The 22,685-nt window shown below is 33.1% G+C and overlaps 2 protein-coding genes across 2 annotated transcripts; both read right to left on the minus strand.

The window, feature by feature from the left end:
- Positions 1–5,508: 5,508 nt before the first annotated feature.
- On the minus strand, positions 5,509–9,626 carry LOC114744748 (phosphopantothenate--cysteine ligase 2-like). The gene is made up of 11 exons (XM_028932913.1): positions 9,607–9,626; positions 9,316–9,470; positions 9,119–9,239; positions 8,982–9,026; positions 8,781–8,864; positions 8,238–8,239; positions 7,806–7,858; positions 7,610–7,669; positions 7,240–7,341; positions 6,680–6,799; positions 5,509–6,169 (listed from the first exon to the last, which is right to left on the minus strand). The coding sequence occupies exons 1-11, from the start codon at positions 9,609–9,611 to the stop codon at positions 5,930–5,932; spliced, it is 987 nt and encodes a 328-aa protein (XP_028788746.1). The 5' UTR covers positions 9,612–9,626; the 3' UTR covers positions 5,509–5,929.
- A 4,143-nt stretch (positions 9,627–13,769) lies between these two features.
- On the minus strand, positions 13,770–17,255 carry LOC114744747 (phosphoribosylformylglycinamidine cyclo-ligase, chloroplastic/mitochondrial). Its single transcript, XM_028932912.1, has 9 exons — positions 17,244–17,255; positions 15,754–16,117; positions 15,579–15,673; positions 15,389–15,490; positions 15,190–15,249; positions 14,699–14,871; positions 14,502–14,604; positions 14,246–14,404; positions 13,770–14,157 (listed from the first exon to the last, which is right to left on the minus strand). The coding sequence occupies exons 2-9, from the start codon at positions 16,097–16,099 to the stop codon at positions 13,987–13,989; spliced, it is 1,209 nt and encodes a 402-aa protein (XP_028788745.1). The 5' UTR covers positions 16,100–16,117; positions 17,244–17,255; the 3' UTR covers positions 13,770–13,986.
- Positions 17,256–22,685: the final 5,430 nt, after the last annotated feature.

A 22,685-nucleotide genomic window follows, 5' to 3' on the forward strand; every position in this document is an offset into this window, starting at 1 on the left:
TTGCCTTGAGCCGAGTCACAGCTGATGCCTCTAAGATATGAGATTATACATTGCTATTGATATCAATATTTATTCATATGCTTCAAGCAATGACAAACATCTCCATCCACGTCATGTTTTCTGTTTTTACATACTTGTAGAATGTAACCACAATACCCCCTCGTATTATGAGGTGAGAAGGAATAAGTATATGTATCTAAATATCTACCAATCTTAATGCAAACACCTCATGTTTGCCATTGTTGTCACTAGCTTCTCTCCTTAATTCTCCTTTCTTATTCTGTCCAGAGAATTTTAGCTCATATTGACTATAGTTCAATTCCCACCCATTTTTTTCGGCTGGAAAAAATTGAAGTTTAAGCCATTAAATACATGCTCACACACGCATGCACATGCTGCTGTCCATGTCATGCAAAGGGTCTTTAAAAGTATTCCTTTTTCCCCGTTTTCTTCAATCCAAATATACCTTCAGGTAATCATATTACTTGGAGCCATGAGTTTGAGGTCAAAACCATGTCACCTTCACAAGTGTGGAGTTGTAGAATTGCGGATGCATTTGAGATTCCAATGATGGCAAAGGGAGCCATGACTTTGACCATCACAAAAGGGAAACTAAAAGGCAAAGAGCAAGGTAAGAAAGTGACCTCCTTTCATCATTTGCACTTGCTTGTGCTCCAATTTATTTCCCAACCTTCATAATAGCCTCATGTCTTCTCTTGTCTCTTTTTGAATGTGGTTGTGGCAGTCAAAGGTGCAAAGCCATTTTAACACCCTGAAATAATCATCACTCAGATCCTTTTCTCAACCTCAACTTTGGGTGTGGTGGTGTTTGCCATTATGATGGAGTCTTTTCTTTGATAATGTCATCATTAAGTTTTAGGTCTCTTTAATCTGGTATATTTTTTTTTATCATCACTCTCAAGTTTCATTATTTTTAATTCTTGAGTAAAAATACAGTTATTAAAAAAAACTTAGTGTTAAAAATCAGGAACGATGGTTTATGGTAAGAGCTAGATGTGAGCAGAAGTTTCAAATTCAAATAATTAATTGTATTGAGAAAAGAAGAAAGTTATATAAGGAGCAAACAAGTGCATAATGACTTTTAGGCTTGTTTGTTGGTGAGGACTTCGTAGTGAAAAGGGTTAGCTTTTATTCTTAATTTTTTGTATTGACATGAAAAGGGAAAAGAGAATGTTTCAGTTTGAAGGATCAAAGGGTATGATTTTATTTAGGCCTTTAATTATGATGATCAATATGGTAGAGGTATTTTCTTTTAAATTAAATTTTGGAGGATATGCTCCCTCTCTAATCTCTAAAATGTTTTTGGCAGGCTTTCAAATATATAACTTTCGTTATGTGAGCCCAAACATATATAATTTTCAAGTATATTTTGTTTATTAAATTTAACAATTTTTTAATTGAAGGAGAAAAATGTAGTGGAGAAAATATAAACATAAATTAATAGAGTAGTATTTTAAATATAAAAAAACTAAACCATGGAAAACATTTTTAGTTGAAATTGTCAAAATCACCTTGCTTCCAAATATTGATGGGCATAGTTCTTCTAATTAAGGGGATGAACATACCTATTATAGAAATCATGGCATCTAATTCTAATAAGAGAAACGGGAAAAGGATGCAATCTATAAGGTAGATTTTTCAAAATATTCTGAAGATTTTAAGGCTATAAAATATTTTTTTTTAAAGAAAAAGGTTAAAAAGGTTTCAATGCTTTTTAATCGGACGTGTAAAGCAAATGAAGACAACATCATTCTGTGTAAGAAAAAAGATACACACATTTGTTCATAACCCTTTTGTCAAACTCCCCCACACGTTTGACCAACTTCAATGTTTTCTCAAAATAATTCACTACTGGATTCCACGTAAAAAATAATCATTATTTTGAATAGATTTTAATTCTTTATTTTTTATGGAAAAAAGAAAGTGTTCAATGCCTAAAGTTTTAATCAACTTGGGGTCTAGCACTTTGTGATTTTTATTTCTTGAACTAAGGAATCAGTTCTCAAAATCGTTCACATATAAGAGATATGTTATTGCATGCATATTAATGACACGTAATCTTATTTTATTTTTTTTTTGCTAGTTAGGTATGTATATCTTTTTATTGAAAATAATCATATTCGAAATACTATAAGACGATAAATGTGCCATTTTTCCCACTGGAAATTTAAGCTTTAGATTATCACATTGTGAAAGACTAACTCCTTCCATTAACTTCAATACCTGTTTGTTACATATTATCTTTAAGATCTCAGTCAAAGTTGACTATAATTCTAAGGGTTAATTATTTAATAAAATTTAATTAAAAAGTTTACAAATTCTCCTATTGAATTTTAAAAATAATACGTACTTACATAGTATAAAATTAATTTGAGTTATAATTTTTTCAGACGACATAATAATTTTTTTTGAAAGATCTATTAATAAGTGTGGTTATAGACCTTATAACAAATTAAACCTAAGTTTATAATATGAATCCCTACATCTACTTTTCTCATTCTTTTGTATCTGTTTAACTAAGCTCCTGGAGTCTAACATGCATTAAGAGAAGAGTTCAATACCAACCATATTCAAAGGGAATTCAAAGACGCTAGTTTGAAAGAGAGGGGTAAATAATAATAGTAAATGGCATATTCACTAGAGAGAGACAGAGAGAGAGAGAGAGGGCAGATTACGACATATTTGATCATCTGACGTGAGGCAGATACACACAAATCTCTCTCTCTCTCTCTGTGCAGACAATAAATATGAATCACAGTGGGCTTCAACAGCAGCAAACGAGAACAAAGTAAAACAAAGAAAGGCCTCTTTCATTTCTTTCTCTGGTCCATATGGTTGTTTCCCATGTAAAAAAGGCTCAGAAAATGGCACTCTTACAGACTCTCTCTCTTTCTCTCTCAGTCTGCACCATATTTATTTGCATTCATGGCACCCTCCCCTATGCACTATATTGACCCCTCTCCTCATTTTCAGAGCTCACTCTCCGAAAACCAAAAAGGGCAGAGATTTAAAAAAAAAGGCAGACTCAGATCAGCAGCATCAGGCCATCAGATATTCAGAATTCAGATCCTTTGCATACTGTTGCTTTTATTATCATTTTCTTTTCTCTTCTTTCACCATCTTCCAGGCACCACCTCCTTCTTCTTCTGGGTTTGATTTGCGACACCCTTTTAGATTCAGATCCCAAAAGTTGCTTCCTTTTTTTCATTTCCTTTCCTTATGGGGTTTTGAACCAATTGTAAAAGTTATTGTTTCCCTATGTGCACTATTTTAAGTTTTTAAGTATATATTATGAGGCTTATAGGTGTGGCTTTTTGTCTCTCTCTCTCCTTCTGCTTCTGCTGTTTCTTCTTCTGTCTTCTAACTCAAACCTCTCCTGCTTCTTCTGATGGGTCTGCAAAATTTCAGAGCGTTAAATCTGGGTCTATTCCTCTTCAAGCCAAGCCAGGTTTAGCAAACAAGAAGACTCATAAAAGTGATGATGAAGATCATGGCTCAGAAGCTCCCACTTTTGGTGATGAAAAAAGAAAAATCTACACTGGTCCTAATCCTTTACATAACAGATAAGTAGTGTATGTTTATATGTATAATTCTTCTATTCATAGCTTGATTTTTCTTCTTTACTTCAAGCTCGCTCTATAGATAATAGATTTTTCTTTTTTCTTTTCCCCCCTCTCATTTCTTGTATGTTTCCCCACCCAGAATTTGTGATTATTTTTCTCCCAAAGTATCAGTATGTTTCTGGTGTATTATTATTATTAATATTGTTGTGTATAGGATTATGTTATTTTTCATTCACCACCATATGGCTGATGTCTAGTCCTTTATTTCAATATTATGTATCATTGCATTTTAATTTTTAAAACCTTGAATTCAAAAATCTTATTTAAAAAGATGTCGAATTCCTAATTTCCTTCTACTTTTTTTTTTTAACCAGCAATAATTTCCTTCTACTTGAATAGACCAGATGGTTGGTTGTGTATAGGATTATTTAACGTTGGAGCTTCGTAGTACAATTTTTATTTTAATATCAACTGCTTTTAAAAATAAAATAAAAGCTTGAGAATGAGGTAATGCCATGCAATTAGGATCAGGTTTTGCATATAAATTGTGATGCAATAAATGGAAATGAAATGGTACAAAAGAGCAGAGTGTTAATTATGAGATGGCTCTGCCATTAATGGAGTTTGGTGGAGTAATGACTATGTGACAGTGTTTGTTATGATTAGGTCATTTGTTTCTTCCTACTTTGATTTCCGTAGGAAAAAATTGACTAATCCGCCTCTTCTCGTTGGCTTAATAATTTAATCAAATTAACCTCAATTAAATAATAGTTGGATCGATAAATGTTTTGATCAAGTGATGAAAAAATTAATTAAATCAGTGGAAAGTTTATTTAAATGCTTTTTTTAATTTCTTCACATATTATTATTTCAAGGCTTAAAATATCTATATATAATTACTCATTTATCTTAGGCATATCGTTCCTTTAATTCATCTATCCTTACAAAATTATTCTATTATTTAATCTGCAATCATAGCCTAATAAATCATAAATGGTTATTAATTTGTTTTGGAGTTTCACTTAAATGTGCAAAACCCACTTTAGTCTAACTCAAATATAAGAATTCCCAATTCGGTAATACGTTGATTAAAGATTTAGTTGGCCAAAAAAAAAGAATTAAAGATTAAGAATTAAAATTCTCAATATATATAAATATGGGGTTAAGTGCAAATTTTTTTCCAAAAGTTGCCACTTAAAAGCATTGAGTACCTGAAAGGTTTTTTTAGGTTCAACATTACCTTAAAAGTTTAAAATCATAACAATTTTGTTTTCTATTATTGAAAAACTAATGTTGAAAGTTAAAATAATAATATTGACCGTTAACATTTTTAACGATAAAAGACAAAATTGTCATGATTTTAAATTTTGGGGATAATATTGAACTCAAAATTTTTTTCAGTTTTTGTGCTATTGAGTGAAATTTTCGTAAAAATTTGCAACCTTAACCCTATATATATATATATATATATATATATATAAAAACCGAAAAAAGTCAATAAATCCTTTCTGATTCAAGAGAAGATCCATGGCGTACTGGCTCTCAAGTTTGATCAATTCAGAGAGTTAGCAAAAGGCATTGTAATATGCGTGGTTCAACTTGGAAAAACACTACGTTGAAAGCTCTGCTTATTCGCAAATGGTCTCTTGAATGTTCAAGATAAAAAAAATTCAATTTTTAAACTTGCAAACTCGAATGAATAAAATAAAATTTGTTCATTTGAGGAAGAAGGCATGTGCAATGGTGGGGCCCCTCTGTTAGTACAGTTCTATTCTCTCTCTATAATCACTCAGTAATTTAACAATTGATTGAATCTATACACTAAAATATAACATGAAAAGGCTCAATTCATCACATTAATATGATCGCTTGCAGTTTCAATTCTAACGAGAGGGTCGTAGAATTGAAAACGCATACTGAAATCTGGTTCTATTGTTCCTCATAAGAAACCTATTTCTTTTGCTCATCGTATTAACTTTGTCTTGCACTGCCAATACCATTGACAACAAACATTGAAGCCCCAAACATTCAAAATATATACAATTTCTTAATCATGAGAGAAAATGGCGTAAACCCGTTTTATTATGAGATAAAACTCAAAAATATGATACAAACTACAAAGTTTATTTATAACTTATAAGGCTAATCTTAGAACCAAAAAACAAGAAAAAAAAAGAGAGAGGTAAAATTCAGACAAGGGCCCTCAACAGTTCTTCTCTTTTAGGCCTTATTTCTATAGTGCGTCTAATTCTTCTCATCCTTCTTAGGGATGATGAAGTTATCAAATGCAAACGAAAGTTTTAGTGCCCCAAAAACGCAGCTGATCAGGATCTTACTGTTTTGACTCATCTGCTAGATTCTTCAATGTAAGCTAAATGTTTCCCAGAAAGGAGCTTAATCAGGGGATTCTCTACAACATCACCAGGTTGACTCTTATTCCGCCGAACAGTAGTCTTCTCAAAACTAGTGACGACCACCACTTCCTCCTTGCGAGTGGAGAGTTCGTTTGCAACAACAGCATGCATCTTGTACTTTTCAAGAGCCTTATCAGCTTTCTTCAGAAGAATGTTTGTATCTGTCTCTAACTGTCAGCAATGAAAAACAATAAATCTTAGATAAAAGAATATTAGTATCATGGTATGTCATTTTCTTTTCAATACTTTTTAGGGTTGCCAGAAAACAGGAAATCCTTGGAAAACAAAATAGTTTGAATCTGAAACTGTTCTTTATAAAGAGGATTAAAAAAAGAACGCAAATTTTTATTGAATTCCTTATCGGGCAACATAGGCACAGAATTTTTGGAAAACAATATCATTGACGAGGTCACATGAAAAATAACATAACATCACATGGAAAGGTATACGAAACTGAGCTCAGCTTCAAACTTTTGAGCAAAACTCGAGACATTTTTTTTCATGATAGTGACTGGTAACTACAAGTTAATCATGCATTTAATATAGCAATATAGGCCAATGAAAAAGTTTTTCCCACAACCATATAATGGCCAAACAGGTGGGTGATCAAAACTAACCATGCTATAACGTCAAAGATATCAACATTCAACTGGCTGCTGTGGTGGGGACAGGCTTTTGTACCTTGAAAGATATGCAGAAGGCAGATGGAGCCCAATCTTCCCTTAGCACCGACAACATTTTTGGCACTTGAACGAGTTTCACGTCCAAAATGTGAGATCCTGACTGAATTTTGTGCTCCACCTACAAGATTAACACAAGTTGACATCACCAATAGCTAGTAAATCTAATATATGTATCTTACCAAAAAAAATAGCCTGATATATATATGTCAAAATTGCAAATTTCTAGCTTTATGGTACCCCTTTTAAAGTAATAACCAACCATACTAATCTGATTAGGTTTTTCCCCAGGCATCCTCATCTTGAGGTCTATATTTTATAGAATTTGTCATCTATTATGTTCAAAATCTGTTATCCAAGAGAAAATTTCATCTTTGATTAATATTGCAGTTCCAAAATTTCTTCAACTATAAGAAATTATATCATTTAGAACAATATTAAAGTGTAAAAACTGCATTGGTAACAATCTAGTAATTAACATATATCTACAGTATTGAATAACAGGATCCAGAAATAAAGAACAAGACAACAATATTGAAGAACTAATTTTCAAATTATTACCATGTCCTTCCAAGGAACGTAAAAATCAGATACTGCAGCTGAAAGATAGAACATTGCACGTGGCCCAAGGCACCTCATTGACACTGCAGTCATTTGCAGCATCTGCACTAACAAAAATTACATGGCTATTTTGCACAACAAAACTACTGATTTGGCACTTAAGTTAAAAATCATCACAAGTAAAGAAGTGGCAAAATCTTAAAATATGAGTATATATGACTAAATTATGGAGGTGAAAGACGCATAAGTCAACCTCCAAAGTTGACTGTCAGTTAAGACCCAGGCAGAAAAAGCAGCAGAGGATATACAATAATCTAGATTGATTTGTTTGCAGCATAAAATAAACAGATAAAACATAAACAAGGCTTACCTGAAGATACTCAAATATTGTACTGTATGGAAGTTTTAATAGGAGACCGTCTGCTACTGCCTGCAGAAGAATGGAAAACCTATTTAGCTCTAATCGTACCCAGCTAATCTAAACATGAACTGCTAGTGAAAAGAGGGGGGGGGGGACAACACGTAAAAATAAGAATAGTATGAAAAATCAAAGCTATGGTTCATACAGCATGATGATCAATGATAGCCCTCTTCACTGCTTCAGCATGAGCCTCGCGAACTGAATTATAGAAAAAAATTCAGCCACTTTCACATAAAAGTTAAAAACCAAGATGAGGCAGGCAAAATTTACTTTAGCCGATAGGTTTCCCAATTAGCCTTCTTCATGGGACAAGAATAAGCTAATAATATGACATGACCGAACCTCCTACTGCTGCTAGAACATAAAGAGAGGGACATCAGGGAGTGGTAAAAAGGCAGACATTGAGGATCCATTGGCCCAAAGAAAAACAATAAGGTAGTGAAGTCGGATAAAGCTGAAAAGAGAGGAGCTAAATAAGGAAGTCATGATGAATGGATGGATGTCAGTGGATGTTGAAAACAGGAGAGTAGAGAAGAACTGGTTAGTGTGGCTTTAGCCCTGGGTGGAGAGTGCCAACCTCTTGAAAGTTTGGCAAATCTATTGTGTTTTGTGATTCTGTGTTTTCTGTTGAGTTTGTGGCAGCTGGTGTGTGCTTTGCATCTTTTACTCCTTGTCATCTTGTGTTAGTTTGTCTGTATTTTTTTATCCGGGTGTAAAGGCTCATGTGTTTGGCTTGAGTTCACCTTTAATCTGTTTTAGTTCTTCAGGAAAAAGAATAATTCATTCCAAGTTATTTAAATTTGTTCTTGTCTATTTTGCGCTTTTGTCTGTCATTAACTTAATTCAAGTTGAGGGTTCTATCATAACATAACATTTTTTATATTATATAGATATAATGCTGTAAAGTGAGAATTATTTAATAAAGTCGGGTCATTAGATATCTGGCATCATTGTTTTTCAAACAATGAAATCGTGCATATTCAAATACTTCAACAAAATCATGTCATAATGATAAATATAGATTGTTGGGTTATTGATCCTGCTTTGGGTAAGGAAATAAACTGATTACTTTCCGTGTCACACGCACAGTCTCACGAAGTATTCAGCAGAAACTATAAACCGAATATTGGAATCACTGGTAGCCTCAAAGCATTCAAGTAAAGGATCATCAGGCAGGGATCTGCAAAACGGCTGGAAACTTCCCCTGCAAATATATACATGCGCAATGAACTAATCAAAAGAAACCAAACCAGAGATAGAATACTCTACAACTCATCATAAAAGAAAGCACCATAACTGGAAAAGAAAAATAGAAATTCACCTTCGATAAAGAAAGATGACAGCATATCCAGCCTGCAGAAAATACCTAAAACAAGACCAGCGAGATCATTATTTTCAGAAAATTCTGATAAGAAGTTGACATCAATTCTTTAATAACTCAAAGGAGATTCAACATACTCTGTAGATGTGGCTCCTCTATGACCTGAACTGAAATTGTCAACATATCGAACACACCGTTGCTCTAATGGAGCAGTGGTACCGCCAGATGTCACGCAAACGACTCTTCTGGCATTCCCATCTGAACCAGACTCTTCACTTAGAAGTAATTGAGTGATTGCAAAATGCATAGTTAATTGTTGTGAGAATGTACGTACCAGCAGGCAAAGAATTGCGTGTTATAAATTCCTTCAATTTTTCACTTATTTCATTACTTTTCTGCAAAGGAGGAGCTGAATCAAAAAATGCTTTCACTTCCTGTTCAAAAGTTAGCTGCGGAGTTTGCAATCCCTCAACTGAATCCATGAATTGCCTGCAGCCATCCTGTGTCAGACATTCATAACTTGATTGCAAGCTCATGAACCAAAATAAGACTTGAAAATTAATGTAAATAATTAGGGAGAAAAAAGAAATCAGCATCCTCTACAAAAGGCCTTCACAACTACCACCTCATAATTCCACCGCAATATCCCAATGAAGAAAACCAATATTCAAAATCAGTAAGGCAATAGCAAGATAACCCAATTTGAACCCAAAATTCAGATGACAATAGATTGCGAGGTGAAGCATCTAAAAGGGGGCGAATGCATCCAATCATAATTGATCAAATGCACAGCAAATTCAAACATACGAATTCAAAGCAAGATTCGTTTTTCTTTCTTAACTTTGTTTAGAGGAAACTGAAGACATAAACAGAAGAAAAAGGCATATTCGGAGAGCTCACCACCAAAGAAGCGCAGTATTCTGGCGTGATGCGACGGGAGAGGAGATGGGGAAGAAATGAGGATACTGATGATTTATGCGTTACATGTTTTTTGGTGGGAGGTAGGAAACGGTAGTTGGAAATTGGAATCCAGATTTTTCCTTTTCTTTTCTTTTTTTTTGGAAATGGGAAACGGGAGTTGGAATTTGAAAACTTTTTCCTATACTTTTAATTTAGTTTTAAATATAATATTTTAATCTATTTTATTTTTTTATATTTATTTATTTATTCTGAAGTAGTCCTTTCAGTAGTTGTATATGTTTAAAGATTCCATCAAATGGTAATTCTAACTAATATACATAATTAACAAAGGTATTCTATGAAAGACAACACATATTTACAACAAAATAACTAATTTAAACTAATTTCTTTAATCTCTTTAAATTAGTCAATTAGGCCTTATATTAAGGATTGAAGGTAATTATATATTTTTTTGGCCAGACCCAAGGGGACCTGAATTAATTACCAACCAGATTATTTCGAGGGAAAAAATTCTAACGAATTTATGAGTATTTAACATTTATGATTGTAATATCCTTATTTTTTGTTTACAGTTTTTAAGATTAAAATACCAAAAAATATATTTTTTAAAGTTAAGTAATCAAACTGAAATTTTGTTAAAATTAAAGAGTTAAAAGTATATTTTATTACATTAACAAAGTTGGTATTATGATTATAAGCACATCATCAACATTATTTAAGAATAAAATATTTTTTTACTCTTCTCGTTTGCATCAATTATACAGACCTCCTTTTTATTTTAAAAATATATAGTTTAATCTAATTAGTTAACATCGTTAGAAATATTCTTAAAATATTATTTTTAACTGAAATTTATATTAAAATAATTTCATTTCTATTTTAACCTATTCTAATAAATTCCTAAATTCTATTTTTGCAGTTACTTGAATTTATTTAGTCAAGCATACATAAAATACTTAATTAAAAATTTTACTAATTTTTTCAATAAATATATATATACTTAACTAAATATATTTATAAAATTTTGCAATAAAGATGTGTTTGAAAATTTTGAATTATAATTTAAATAATTTATAAAATCTTTTAAACTTATATCATTTAACTTTATGATAAACAAAACTAGGTATTTGAACTATGTTTTTAATATTAAAAACAAATCAAAGAAATAATTTCCAATGAATCGATAAAATATGAAAATTATAAATTTTATAATTTGGATCGAAATTAATAAATTTTATAACATATTAAAATTTTAAAAATATATGTATTAGAATTATTTTTTTTGATTTTGTAAATATTTTTTTTGGAAAATATGAATGTCTAAATAATTATTAAGTTAAAAAGGAGCATTTTTGATAAAATAATTTTAAAATCAAATTAGTAGTCGGTTAATGATTTGGGTGGATGACCATAGAATCTTAAAAATAAGAAGATGTGTGTAATATATATTTTAATTTTAAAGGAAATTTATATACATTTTCAAAATAGATGAGAGATTTTTGTAATTAAGATAAAACAGAAAGTGATCAGTGTATTTTACTCTTATTTTAATATTACTATATATAAAAAAAGTCCAAGAATATGGGCATGTTTTTGTTTGACTATTAACTTGGTTATAATATTTTAATTAAACGCGGGTTAATGATGTCGTTCCGCACGTTACTAAAAAGAAAATATTATGCTTTCTAATTTTGAAACAACATTAACGTATTCGCTCACGAAATCATTTCAAAATTACAGCATTATGAAGTAAATTTTGTTTAAAACTTGAGAAACTTAAAATTAAAATACTCTTAAAATCAGAACTATTTCAATACTTAAAGAAGAATTATTGTCATGTTTCCTCATTAGGTCAATTGTGGAACTATGGCAAAGCCTCCTCCCCATTTGCGAGCCGAGAACAAATACAAAGACCGTCAAGAATATCAGAGGCCATGTGTTCTGCTACTTCAGTTGTAACTACGCCTACGTAAATATATTATACAAACTCACTTGAGGGATATAATTCATTCTTTCTCATAACCAAGAGGGATACATCTAATAAAAAAGACCAGTCTCTCAAAATGTGTTGAAGTAATATTCCAATCCCATTGAGAGATATTCACATTTAATACTTGATAATATCTCGAATAAAATTACCTCTAATAAAATAATAAATATGCCTAGCAAAAAAATAAGGGAAAATGACAATAAAATACCACTTGAATTCCAAAAAGACAGATAAGGGACCGGAATAAGCAAAATGACAAATAGGGCACTGGGTACCAATCTGGAATTCATATTTTCGGCCAAAAGACCCAAATCCCCTGATGAAATGCGAGAAGACCGAAAGCTGAAAGTGAGAGGAAGGAGAGAGGAAGACCGACGCAGTGAGAGAAAGGAGAGAGGAAGACCGACGCTGATGAAATGCGAGAAGAAGGAAAGAAGAATGTTGGAAATGCTATTATCTTACTCATTCGCATCACCATTCTGTAGAGATTGTTGATTTTGGTTGTGGGAAAGAAGATTTGTAGTGAGAGAGGGAGTGAACCGAAGCGGAAAGATGAAGCGGAAATCAGAAAACTGGCAAGCAATTACGTAACGTAACTGTTGTCATATGCCTGCTGGTTTTTGGTAAATCCCATTACGTGAATGGTAAATTTCACTATACATGTAGTTAATTATGAATTTTACAAAATACATATTGTGATTTACAACTTTTGTAGTGAAAGTGACTACTTTGTTAATGGGTTTTACAACCTGTTTTCAGGAGATAAACAACTTGTTTGTAAAAACTAATAAAAGTGACAACTTTTGTAGTCACGTTGAATTAACTGGTTGCAAAAGCCATTTAAGAAGTGATCATTTTCACTATAAAAGTTGTAAATATCACTGTGTGTTTTGTAAAATTCAGCGTCAATTTTTATTAGTTTTTACAAACAAGTTGTTTATCTCCTGAAAACAGGTTGCAAAACCCATTAACAAAATAGTCACTTTCACTACAAAAGTTGTAAATCACAATATATATTTTGTAAAATTCATAATTAACTACATGTATAGTGAAATTTACCATTCACGTAATGGGATTTACCAAAAACCAGCAGGCATATGACAGCAGTTACGTTACGTAATTGCTTGCCATTGTTTTCTGATTTCCGCTTCGGTTCACTCCCTCTTTCACTACAAATCCTCTTTCCCACAACCAAAACCCACCAAATCAAGAAGGATTTAGTTTCGTCAACTGGAGGGGATTTGGTTTCGTGGAGTGGAGGGATTGGTTTCATCGAGTAGAGGGATTCGGTTTCACTGAGGGGAGGGATTAGTTTCACCGAGTATATGGATTGGTTTTGCCAAGTGGGGGCAGTTCTCTTCGCCGAGTGGGGGGAATTGCTTTCGCTGGAAGGAGACGAACACAATAAGAGCAATTCAGTCTTTAGGCCAAAAATCAAAATTCCAGATTGGTACCTGATGCCTTCTTTGTCATTTTGCTTATTCAGGTCCCTTATCTGTCTTTTTAGAATTCAAGTGGTATTTTAATGTCATTTTCCCAAAAAATAATTCACTCTCTTTTTTCATGTTTACTCTCTTTATCTGCTTCTTTCAATGTAACTAAAAACTTGGGAGAACCATTTTATAAGTGCATATACTTTTCCTCAATTTTTAATTTGATACTTTTTTTCACTTTATTAAATCTTTTAATTTTCCTCCATCAGTATTGTTAGCCTTAGCCTTGTAACTTTGCTCTGCTAGGCTCACAATGCCAATAGAGCAAAGTTAAAAAAATTTAGGTATTAAATTGAAAACTTTATACACTTCCATTTGAACAGGGGCTTTTATTAGATTTAGATGGGAATCCATGGCATTAGGTTTTTGGAATACATGACAGGATCATTGAAACTAAATGACTTGCAATACAAAAAGTAAAATTGAACATCTTTGCGAGCAATTCAATTATTAGTGCATCATAAAATGTTGCAAACTCAGGAACTTCTATGTAGAGGAAACAAGGCTCCAAAAAAACCACTTACCTGGATCTAAAACGTGAAATTTGTGTCAGGGGAGTGTGCTTAAAAAGCAACATATGATCACAGGCAAAACATCTCAGTTAACTATAGCTCACTCCATTGCCCCTTACAACCTCACCAATTTTGTAGACTTTGTCCAGTTCGTCCCTATTCTCAAGTATTTTAATTGATGCTTCAGGGCTCACTACAAGTACCATCCCTATGCCCATATTGAATGTTCGCCTCATCTCGCTGTCTTCTATATTTCCAGCCTAATAACGTAAGAAATCATCAATATATAAATATATATAAATTATCTCCAAATCATTTTCAATGGAAATAAAATGGCAGCAGTTTTACCTCCTGAAGCCATTTGAACACAGGAGGAACTTTCCATGAGTCCTTGTATATATTGGCGCCAAGGCCTTCAGGAAACACTCTGGGTATGTTATCTGTAAAACCACCACCAGTGATGTGAGCAATTCCCTTAACCCCTCCCTTGCTAATTAAGTCAAGAACCTGAAATTAAGAAAGAACACTCGTCTTGTCAGTAAAAATATCTTCAGGAACTTGAAAAATAAATCAAGCATAACCACAGGTCACAAAGACAAATGACCTTTCTAACATAAATAACAGTTGGGGCCATTAGAGCTTCTGCTATTGAAACATCCCCACCAGGAAGTTGATCTTGCAATGAAAGACCGCTTTGAGCAAGCACTCTGTAAAGATATGTATTATTAATATCAGTCAAGAATAAAACAACTAGCTAAAACAAATTTGCAAAATCTAATGGATTCTTCACCCAAATCTAACCTTCGTACAAGAGAGAAGCCATTAGAATGAACTCCACTAGATGGAAGACCAATAAGAATATCACCAGCAACTATGTTCTTCCCATTGATGACGGAGTCCTTCTTTACGATGCCAACTGCACAGCCACTAAGATCGTACTCACCTTTCTTATAGAGACCAGGCATCTCTGCAGTCTGAAAAGATATAAAATCAACTTTTTGCCTCAGTAGAATGGTTAAAAATCTTAGCATATATAATGTCAGATACAAGAGTGAGTTGGTGAGCATATGAAAGACTCAGGACTACATCTAATCCCAGAACTTGTGATTGCCCATCTTTTAGACACATACTGGGGACTTATACTCTGTCAAGGAAAAAAAAAAATTAACAATAAATGCTTTAGTTATCTGGTGAGACCTAAATTTCTCTTCATCAGATGATGGCTTTGGAAGATGAATGTACAATAAATTAAATACCCGCTACAAATAATAAAGTATAAAAATTTTCAATACCTCTCCTCCTAAGAGCACACAATCAGATTGCTGGCAACCATCAACGATTCCTTTTATAACCTGCATTATACAAAATCAGTCATGAATATGATAAACTTCTATTCAGTTGATAAATCAATCATTAGTTGCTGTTGCTTGCACATGAAGAAACTTTATGGCTAATTTCATGAGACTTGACTCTATGCACATTGATTACTACCTTTTCAGCAACATCAACATCAAGGTGGCCTGTGGCAAAGTAATCAAGGAAAAATAGTGGCTTTGCCCCAGAAGTAACAATATCATTGACGCTCATTGCGACCTAAAGTAAAGAGCATAGTCAAAAGATGAGTATTTAACCAATACATGATATCTTTTTATTGTTGGGAAAAAAAAAATCCAGGGCCAACCAAATCAATCCCAATAGTCTCATGGATTCCAGTTTCAAAAGCCAGCATCACTTTAGTACCCACACCATCAGTGCCAGCAACAAGATATGAATCACCTATCCAGAAGAAGTTGGTTAGTCTTATTTTATCGAAAGCTATTAGAAGAATTAATCCATGGTTGAAAAAAGAAAAATACCAAGAGGGAAAAGACCACCAAAGCCTCCTATTCCAGGTGCCATTTTTGCTATCCTTCGTACAAGTTCTGAGCCAGCATCAATATCAACACCAGCATCCTTGTATGTAAGACCTTGGTTGTTGTTTGAAGCACCTGCTACGACACCATCCCTCGACACAGGTTTTATGGTGTTGCACCAAGCAATTGATCCAATTCTCAATTCTTCAACTGCTCCACGTACGGATGCAAATCTGCCACCATTGCAGCTGCTTGTGCAATGACAGCTCTCACTGTACTTGTTAGACCTTGGTCTGATGGAAACACCAGGAAAGCAACACGATAGCTCAGCACAAGCTCCGATACTCATAGCTGTTATAAGAAATTTCTGTGGTTATTACAAATAGCATAAGAAAGGGTAGGGAAAAGACGAAGGGGATTGCTGACGGAATGAAAGTAAAATTTTTAAAGGAAAAAAAATCGCTGCAAACTGATAAATGGAGAAAGACGAAAGTGAAAGAGAAAGCATAAGAGTAGAGACACACAGTGTGAATAAAACATCGCATTGTATTTGGTTGTTGCCAGAGTGAAACCGTATAGAACTGCTATTAGGATTGAAGTACAATAACCAGTGTAAATGGTGAGAGAGGCTGAAGGATTCAAAAACCTAAACCAGTAGGGGAATGGGACAGTGATGGCAAAGAGAAACAGTTGCTTCTTGTTCAAATTCTGTACTTAATTTGCTTACATTACACTCTTCCAAAATCTGTATTTAATTTGTTGTTCAAATTCAATTCCTTCAGGGGAAGGTAAGATAGAAAATTGTTAACTTATCCTCCACCCCTCTAATATATTGAGATCACCCAAATCTTCAACCTCCACCAATCCAATTGTAGATGCATTTGACAGAGAAACACTAAAGCCCAACTGAACCAAAACTAGCATCAGAACTCTAGAAACTAAATCATGTGCTAAGTGAACATATTCACAATCATCAATATTTAACTTACCAGACTTATCCAAGTCAAGAAAATTATAACTTTCTAGTTTCTACACCATATGATCTTCTATCATCTAGAACGTATAATAAAATGGGAATGACGTTAGTATAAAATTTCTTACTCTCCCATCTCTAATTGAACTCCACGAGTTTATTCATCACTTTACGGAAAATAATTCCCCAACATGCACCCCCCAAAAAAAAAAAAAAAATTTTGTCGCATGCCATCATTCATTTTTGACAGTAACATAAACTTGGTACTTGTCAAGGGGGGGGGGAAATGAATAAGATCCTCTATAATGTTGATTCATAGTAAGTAAGATAAAATATATCTATATATATCCATCAAAGTTTTCATAAGCGCGCGTGTGCAAGTTTCAGAAAGCACATACTGACTCCCCCTCTCCCTCCTCTCTTCTTTCTCATTCTCTTTCTAAGTCTGCTTATACAGATAGTTTCTAATCATCCAAGGGAACAATAACTCTAATTCCAGCCATGAAAGAAAAACACTTACCAAAAGTGTTCTTCACTGTTCAGTTCTCCAACAAAAGTCAAAGTGCGACTGCGACAGTGACGAGCTCGAAGGACAGACCCAAGGGAACAAAAATGGAGGCCGAATTCGAGCTCCAACACCAAGTGCGACTGCCACGCCGACGAGCTCCAATAACGGAACAAAGGCGGAATTAGGAGGCCGGGTTGTCGGGTTTACGGTTCAGCCCCGCTTGTTGCTGGAAGAATAGCTGGGCTTGGGGAATAAAAAGCAATGCATCAGCCGTGCGTAATTTATAAGCTAAAATTTTGGCCAAAAAAAGTCATAAGCTAAAATGTATCAACCATAAAAATTAGAATTATTTAAAGGGATCAAAATTTAAACTTTTGATTCTAAAATACTACCTCCGGTCCTAATTATAAGATCCAATTGACTAATTTGAAGGGATTAAGAAAAAAAGTTAAGTTAGTTATTTGTAATAAATAGGTATTGTTTTTCCTAAAATATCCTTACTAATTAACTATATTAACTAGGATTATAATTATTAGAAGGACTATCTTGGAAAAAAATACCTAAATATGAGAGACAAAGTAGATTGGGGTCTTATATTTAAGATCAAAATAAAAGTCAAATAGGACCTTATATTAAGTACCGGAGGTAATATCGAATTATCCCTATTTTCGTGATTTGTCCTCCCTTAATACACTAGTAGTTGTTGCTTTCGGATGATCTGTAATATTTCTAACATATAGAAATGTCCATAATCTTTAGAACAACTTTAAGCGCTGGCCAAAACAAAAACAAAAAAAAGAAAAAAGAAAAAAGAAAAAGAACAACTATAAGCGTCCTTTAAAACCACAGTAGGATGCGACCCTCGTAAGAAAGTAACCTATATCTTCATCTCTCTCTCCTTTTTTAGCAAATACTTCTCCTTCTCTTTTTTACAGGAAATAACCATCACAATCAAGCGAATCAATTCAACATATTAGTTAAATTTAATTAATAATAATAAATACTACTTCCGGTTTCTAATATAAAACCTTGTTTGACTTTTATCTTGGTCCTAAATATAAGACCTCAATCCACTTTGTCTATCATATTTATGCATTTTTTTTAAGATAGTCCTTCTAATAATAGTAGTTCTAGTCATATACCCCTCCGGTCCTTAATATAAAACTCATTTAACTAATTTGATTATATTAAAGAAATTAGGTAAATTAGTTAATTATACGAAATGTGACACGTTTTTTTTCTAAAATACCATAATCATCTTTCTTAATACCCCATATTCCTCTTCTACTTGATTATGGTTGAGGGAATATCCATAGGGGTAATTTAGAGAAAATTGATAAATATAAGAAATGGGTCTTATATCTAGGACAAAAAACAACTAAATAATTAGGTCATATATTAAGGACTAGAGGAGTACTTGATTAGCAAGGATATTTTAGAAAAAATAATACTTATTTATTACAAATAACTAACTTAACTTATTTCTTTAATCTCCTCAAATTAGTCAACTAGCTCTTATAATTAGGACCGAAAGTAATATGTAATACTCCTCTGGTCCTATTTATAAGGCAGAGAGAGAGTGTAAATTTTGGTCCTATATATAAGGCACATGATGTAATTTTTGATGTAGATGTACAGAATTGCCCTTATTAAATTGCTGGCACATTTTCCTTTGAACACTTCGTACATTTTCTTCGTTCCTCTTTCCAATGCTAAATACTTTTCCTTTAATTTTGTCTTCTTCCTATGCCATTATTCCCGTCTTTTCCTCTGGCTTGCTTCTTTCAGCATGAAGCAAACCTGGTTCTCTATTCAGGTCGAAAGAACAGTGATGACTTCTCATGTCCTCTTCAATGGCGTGCTAACCACAAACACTCGAAGAATATTTACTTCTTGTGGTTGATTAATGTTACTTTTATAGTTCATTTTTTAGATGGTAGGCATGAGTCATTTGAAACTGTGAAGCCGCCATTTTTTAGAAAGATTTTTCAGACTTACCACGCCACATTCTCGTTCATAGGCAGAGTATAAAATTTTTCTTCACATAGAACCACCGATCCGTGCGCAGCACCATCTTTTAAAATGATTGGTTGATGAAGGGCCATGGGGCATTTAAGTTCGGTGCTTATCTGTGCGCGATGCAATGCTATTTAATTCCTTCCACCCATCAATAAATGTAAATAGAGCATTCAATAGTTTTATTCTTTTTATTTTCAAAGTATTATATAGAGGTAAAATTGGAAAATTGTTATGTTTTAAGACAGAGTTATTGCAGTTTAAGGTTTTTATTGGTCTGTGTGAAATATGCTGGAAGTGCCCTATAAATAGGACCAGAGGAGTATATATTTAATTATACTCTATGAAGGATAATAAATAAAAATTTACAGCTAAAAAATAATAAGTTGCATATATTTAATGAGGTAAAAATGAAAAAACTGGTTTATAAATCCCAGTCCTCTCCCACGTAATTAATTAATCAGTGATAAATAATTGTGATTAATTATTCACATAAAGACAAATTCATGGTCATGCTTCGCAACAAAACGTCCTTGATTGACTGGATTAATTAATTAGGATATAAACAAATAATTAACGTGCTTTACAATACATAAACTGCTTCATTTAATAATGCCCAGAATTGCTGGGAGACAAAGTTAAAGAGTTTTGTTTTTAATGCAAAGTTGTTTTCTTTTTCCAAACCTGATATTCAATTGTGGCGTTAGGGTAAATGCATTTTCACATGTTAGGGTAATTTAATTTTAAGGCCAATGACTTATCTTTGATCGGATGGAAAAAAAAAAGGGTTAAATAGTTAATATACATAATAATTATAACTCAAACAAAGATACTGTAGAAAATTATATCTTTAAATCTTTGCCTATATATGTGAAAATCCTATAGATGTATTTTGAAAAATAGTTTAAGGTGTTAGGTGCATATTAATTCTAAAAACTTTTCAGTCATTATTTATATGGTTTACGATAAAACTTAATTTGAAATTAAGAAAACAAAATAAGCAATTAAATGAATCCATCGTAATATAATACTACCTCCAGTCCTTAATATAAAATCTTGTTTGACTTTTATTTTGATCCTAAATATAAAACCCCAATCCATTTTATCTCTCATATTTATATATTTTTTTCGAAGGTAATCCTCCTAACAATGATAATTCTAATCAGTACATTTAATTAGTAAGAATATTTTAGGAAAGACAACACCTATTTATTACAAATAACTAACTTAACTTCTTTTCTTAATTTTCTCAAATTAGTTAACTAGCTCTTATAATTAGGACCGGAAATAGTACGTGGCACACATAGTTTAATTTGGTTGAACTTTGAAGATTACTTTGGAGTATGACAAGAAATCTCATGATATAAACAATACAAGTCTCTCCCTTATTTCAGGGAACAAATTTCTTAATTTCAGCAATCTTTCATTAGCACTTACTTTACAAATTAGAACTCTGCCATCAATCTCCTCATGTTCTTGCCTTCTTCATAGTTCATAAATCTCTGTCCCATCCCACATGGAGTTCTCTTTCTCAGATGAATTTTCCTTCTTAACTGCAGGAGCTAATAGCAACCAAGAAGACACCATGTTTTTCTACAGCGTGCCAACTAGTCCTAGCTTCAAACTCAAGACAAGATCACTTTATGGTTCTGATCTTGGTGAAGATAAATTTGAATTCGAAACTAGTTCTCGCTTCCTTGATCCTCGTGACTTCGAAACTAATCAAAGGAAAGAAGATGAAGAAGAAGAGGAAGAAAGGAAAAGTGGGACTTCACTGCCTACCATGGCATTTGCTGATGAACTTTTTTCTGATGGTAAGGTCTTGCCACTGCCTCTTAAGCTTCCTCCAAGGCTTCAAAATGGAAATGGTAGGAAAACAAGTACACCGAGCTCGACGGCGTCTTTGTCACCGAGGTCATTGGGGGCATCAGTGAGGCGAACATTTTCAGGGCAAAGTTTGTGGAATGATGATTTTGATCCATTCATGGTGGCTTTAAAGGTGGTGAGGGAAGAAGAGAAGAGAGGGAAACCAAAGGCTAGAGATGGTATTAGAAGGACTAAGTCAGAATTACTATTCAGAAGCAAAGGCCCAAATTGTGGCCCATGTGAGCTGGTATGTGGAGGCCCAAATGAGCCATTGATGTCAGGATCAAGAAGACCCAAAATGGTGTTAAGTGATCCCAAAGGGTTGGAGTTTGCACGGAAAGCCAGAGTAATTGGGTTGGACAAGAGTGGGCCTAATGGGCTTAACAGGCCCAACAGAAGCAAAGGAGAGACTGAAAGTGGTGGGGCTTGGAAAAAACAGAGAGAAAAGATAATGAAGTTTCTATATGGGAAAGTAAGTGGTCATTACAAGTTGAGAGACCAAAAGGATGAAACAGTTAGTGAGGTAAAGAAAATGACAATGACATTTTACAAGCCTAGGCTTCTTCTTTGTTTGGGTTACGGAGAAAGGTATGTTAAGTGATTCAGAAACACAACATTATTGGGAAATGGAGGAATTGGTTCAATTATGCAAATTGTAGATAGATTCTTTGGTGTTACTACAGGATTACTAATTGGGAAAAGGTTTTGTTGGACAATATTCTTTTACAGAATGAATTAAAGATAATTTTGTAAATTCTACTTTTGAAAAATGAGTTTATCATTTAAATATTCAAAATTAGAATCTTTAAATATAATCTGTCTAAGTTAAATGTTGGCAGTGTAAGTCTCATTTCAGCTATGAGTATATATGTTCCTTTTGGTTGATTTCATTTTTGTATAAATTATGACATAGTTTTTCTTGTTTTTGTTTGAACAACAGTTATAACAGAGGCTTAATTGGTATGAAACAATTTTCTTTCAATGCAATTCTTGAATTTTGGATTTTCCATTGTAGTTATTTAAAATGATATCCATCACCTACACATTATTCCTATTGATGGAATTGAGGTTGTTAATGCATGTAATGGCATGGTTTAACCATTACACAAGGATGATGTGACACTTGACCTATATGATTCTTTTAATATTTTTATGCAAAACATCCAGCTTACTGAGTCCAAAACTCCTAGGTATATAGAAAATTTTCAATATATGCTAGCTTATCAATGTTTATCAACTCGTCAACCTAAAGGTCATGACAGAAGTCATTTCAGTTAAACGTGAATCATAGAATTTAAATTAAGAATAAACATATTGATCAAATCGTTATGCAAATAACATAGAATCCTGCAATGTAATCTTCATAGACGAAGAAGCACTAGATGCTTACATCTTCAGCTTTATTGCAGATCACAGAGGATATACGCTTACAAGTATTATTTATAGTCTGAAACAAAGTTTAATTGCTGGTGAGACACAGAAAGCATTCTATAAGCATATCGCTAATGATTCATTTTCACATAATTATTGTTAGACGGAACTATCTTGGAGCTCAGTGTAATCTCTCAGAGG

The sequence above is a fragment of the Neltuma alba genome, unplaced genomic scaffold, assembly GCF_004799145.2.
Source record: "Neltuma alba isolate B1F8T4 unplaced genomic scaffold, ASM479914v2 tig00004435_pilon, whole genome shotgun sequence".
Classification (NCBI taxonomy): Eukaryota; Viridiplantae; Streptophyta; class Magnoliopsida; order Fabales; family Fabaceae; genus Neltuma; species Neltuma alba.

Coding starts and splice junctions, on each gene's coding strand:
- LOC114744748 (XM_028932913.1), bottom strand. Junction 7,670..7,805: donor CTATCATTGATCATCATGCT/GTATGAACCATA, acceptor ATTCTTCTGCAG/GCAGTAGCAGACGGTCTCCT. Junction 7,342..7,609: donor CAATATTTGAGTATCTTCAG/GTAAGCCTTGTT, acceptor TTGTTAGTGCAG/ATGCTGCAAATGACTGCAGT.
- LOC114744747 (XM_028932912.1), bottom strand. CDS start 16,099: ATGAGTATCGGAGCTTGTGCTGAGCTATCGTGTTGCTTTCCTGGTGTT. Junction 15,674..15,753: donor TGGTGGTCTTTTCCCTCTTG/GTATTTTTCTTT, acceptor TCTTCTGGATAG/GTGATTCATATCTTGTTGCT. Junction 15,491..15,578: donor AGACTATTGGGATTGATTTG/GTTGGCCCTGGA, acceptor TCTTTACTTTAG/GTCGCAATGAGCGTCAATGA.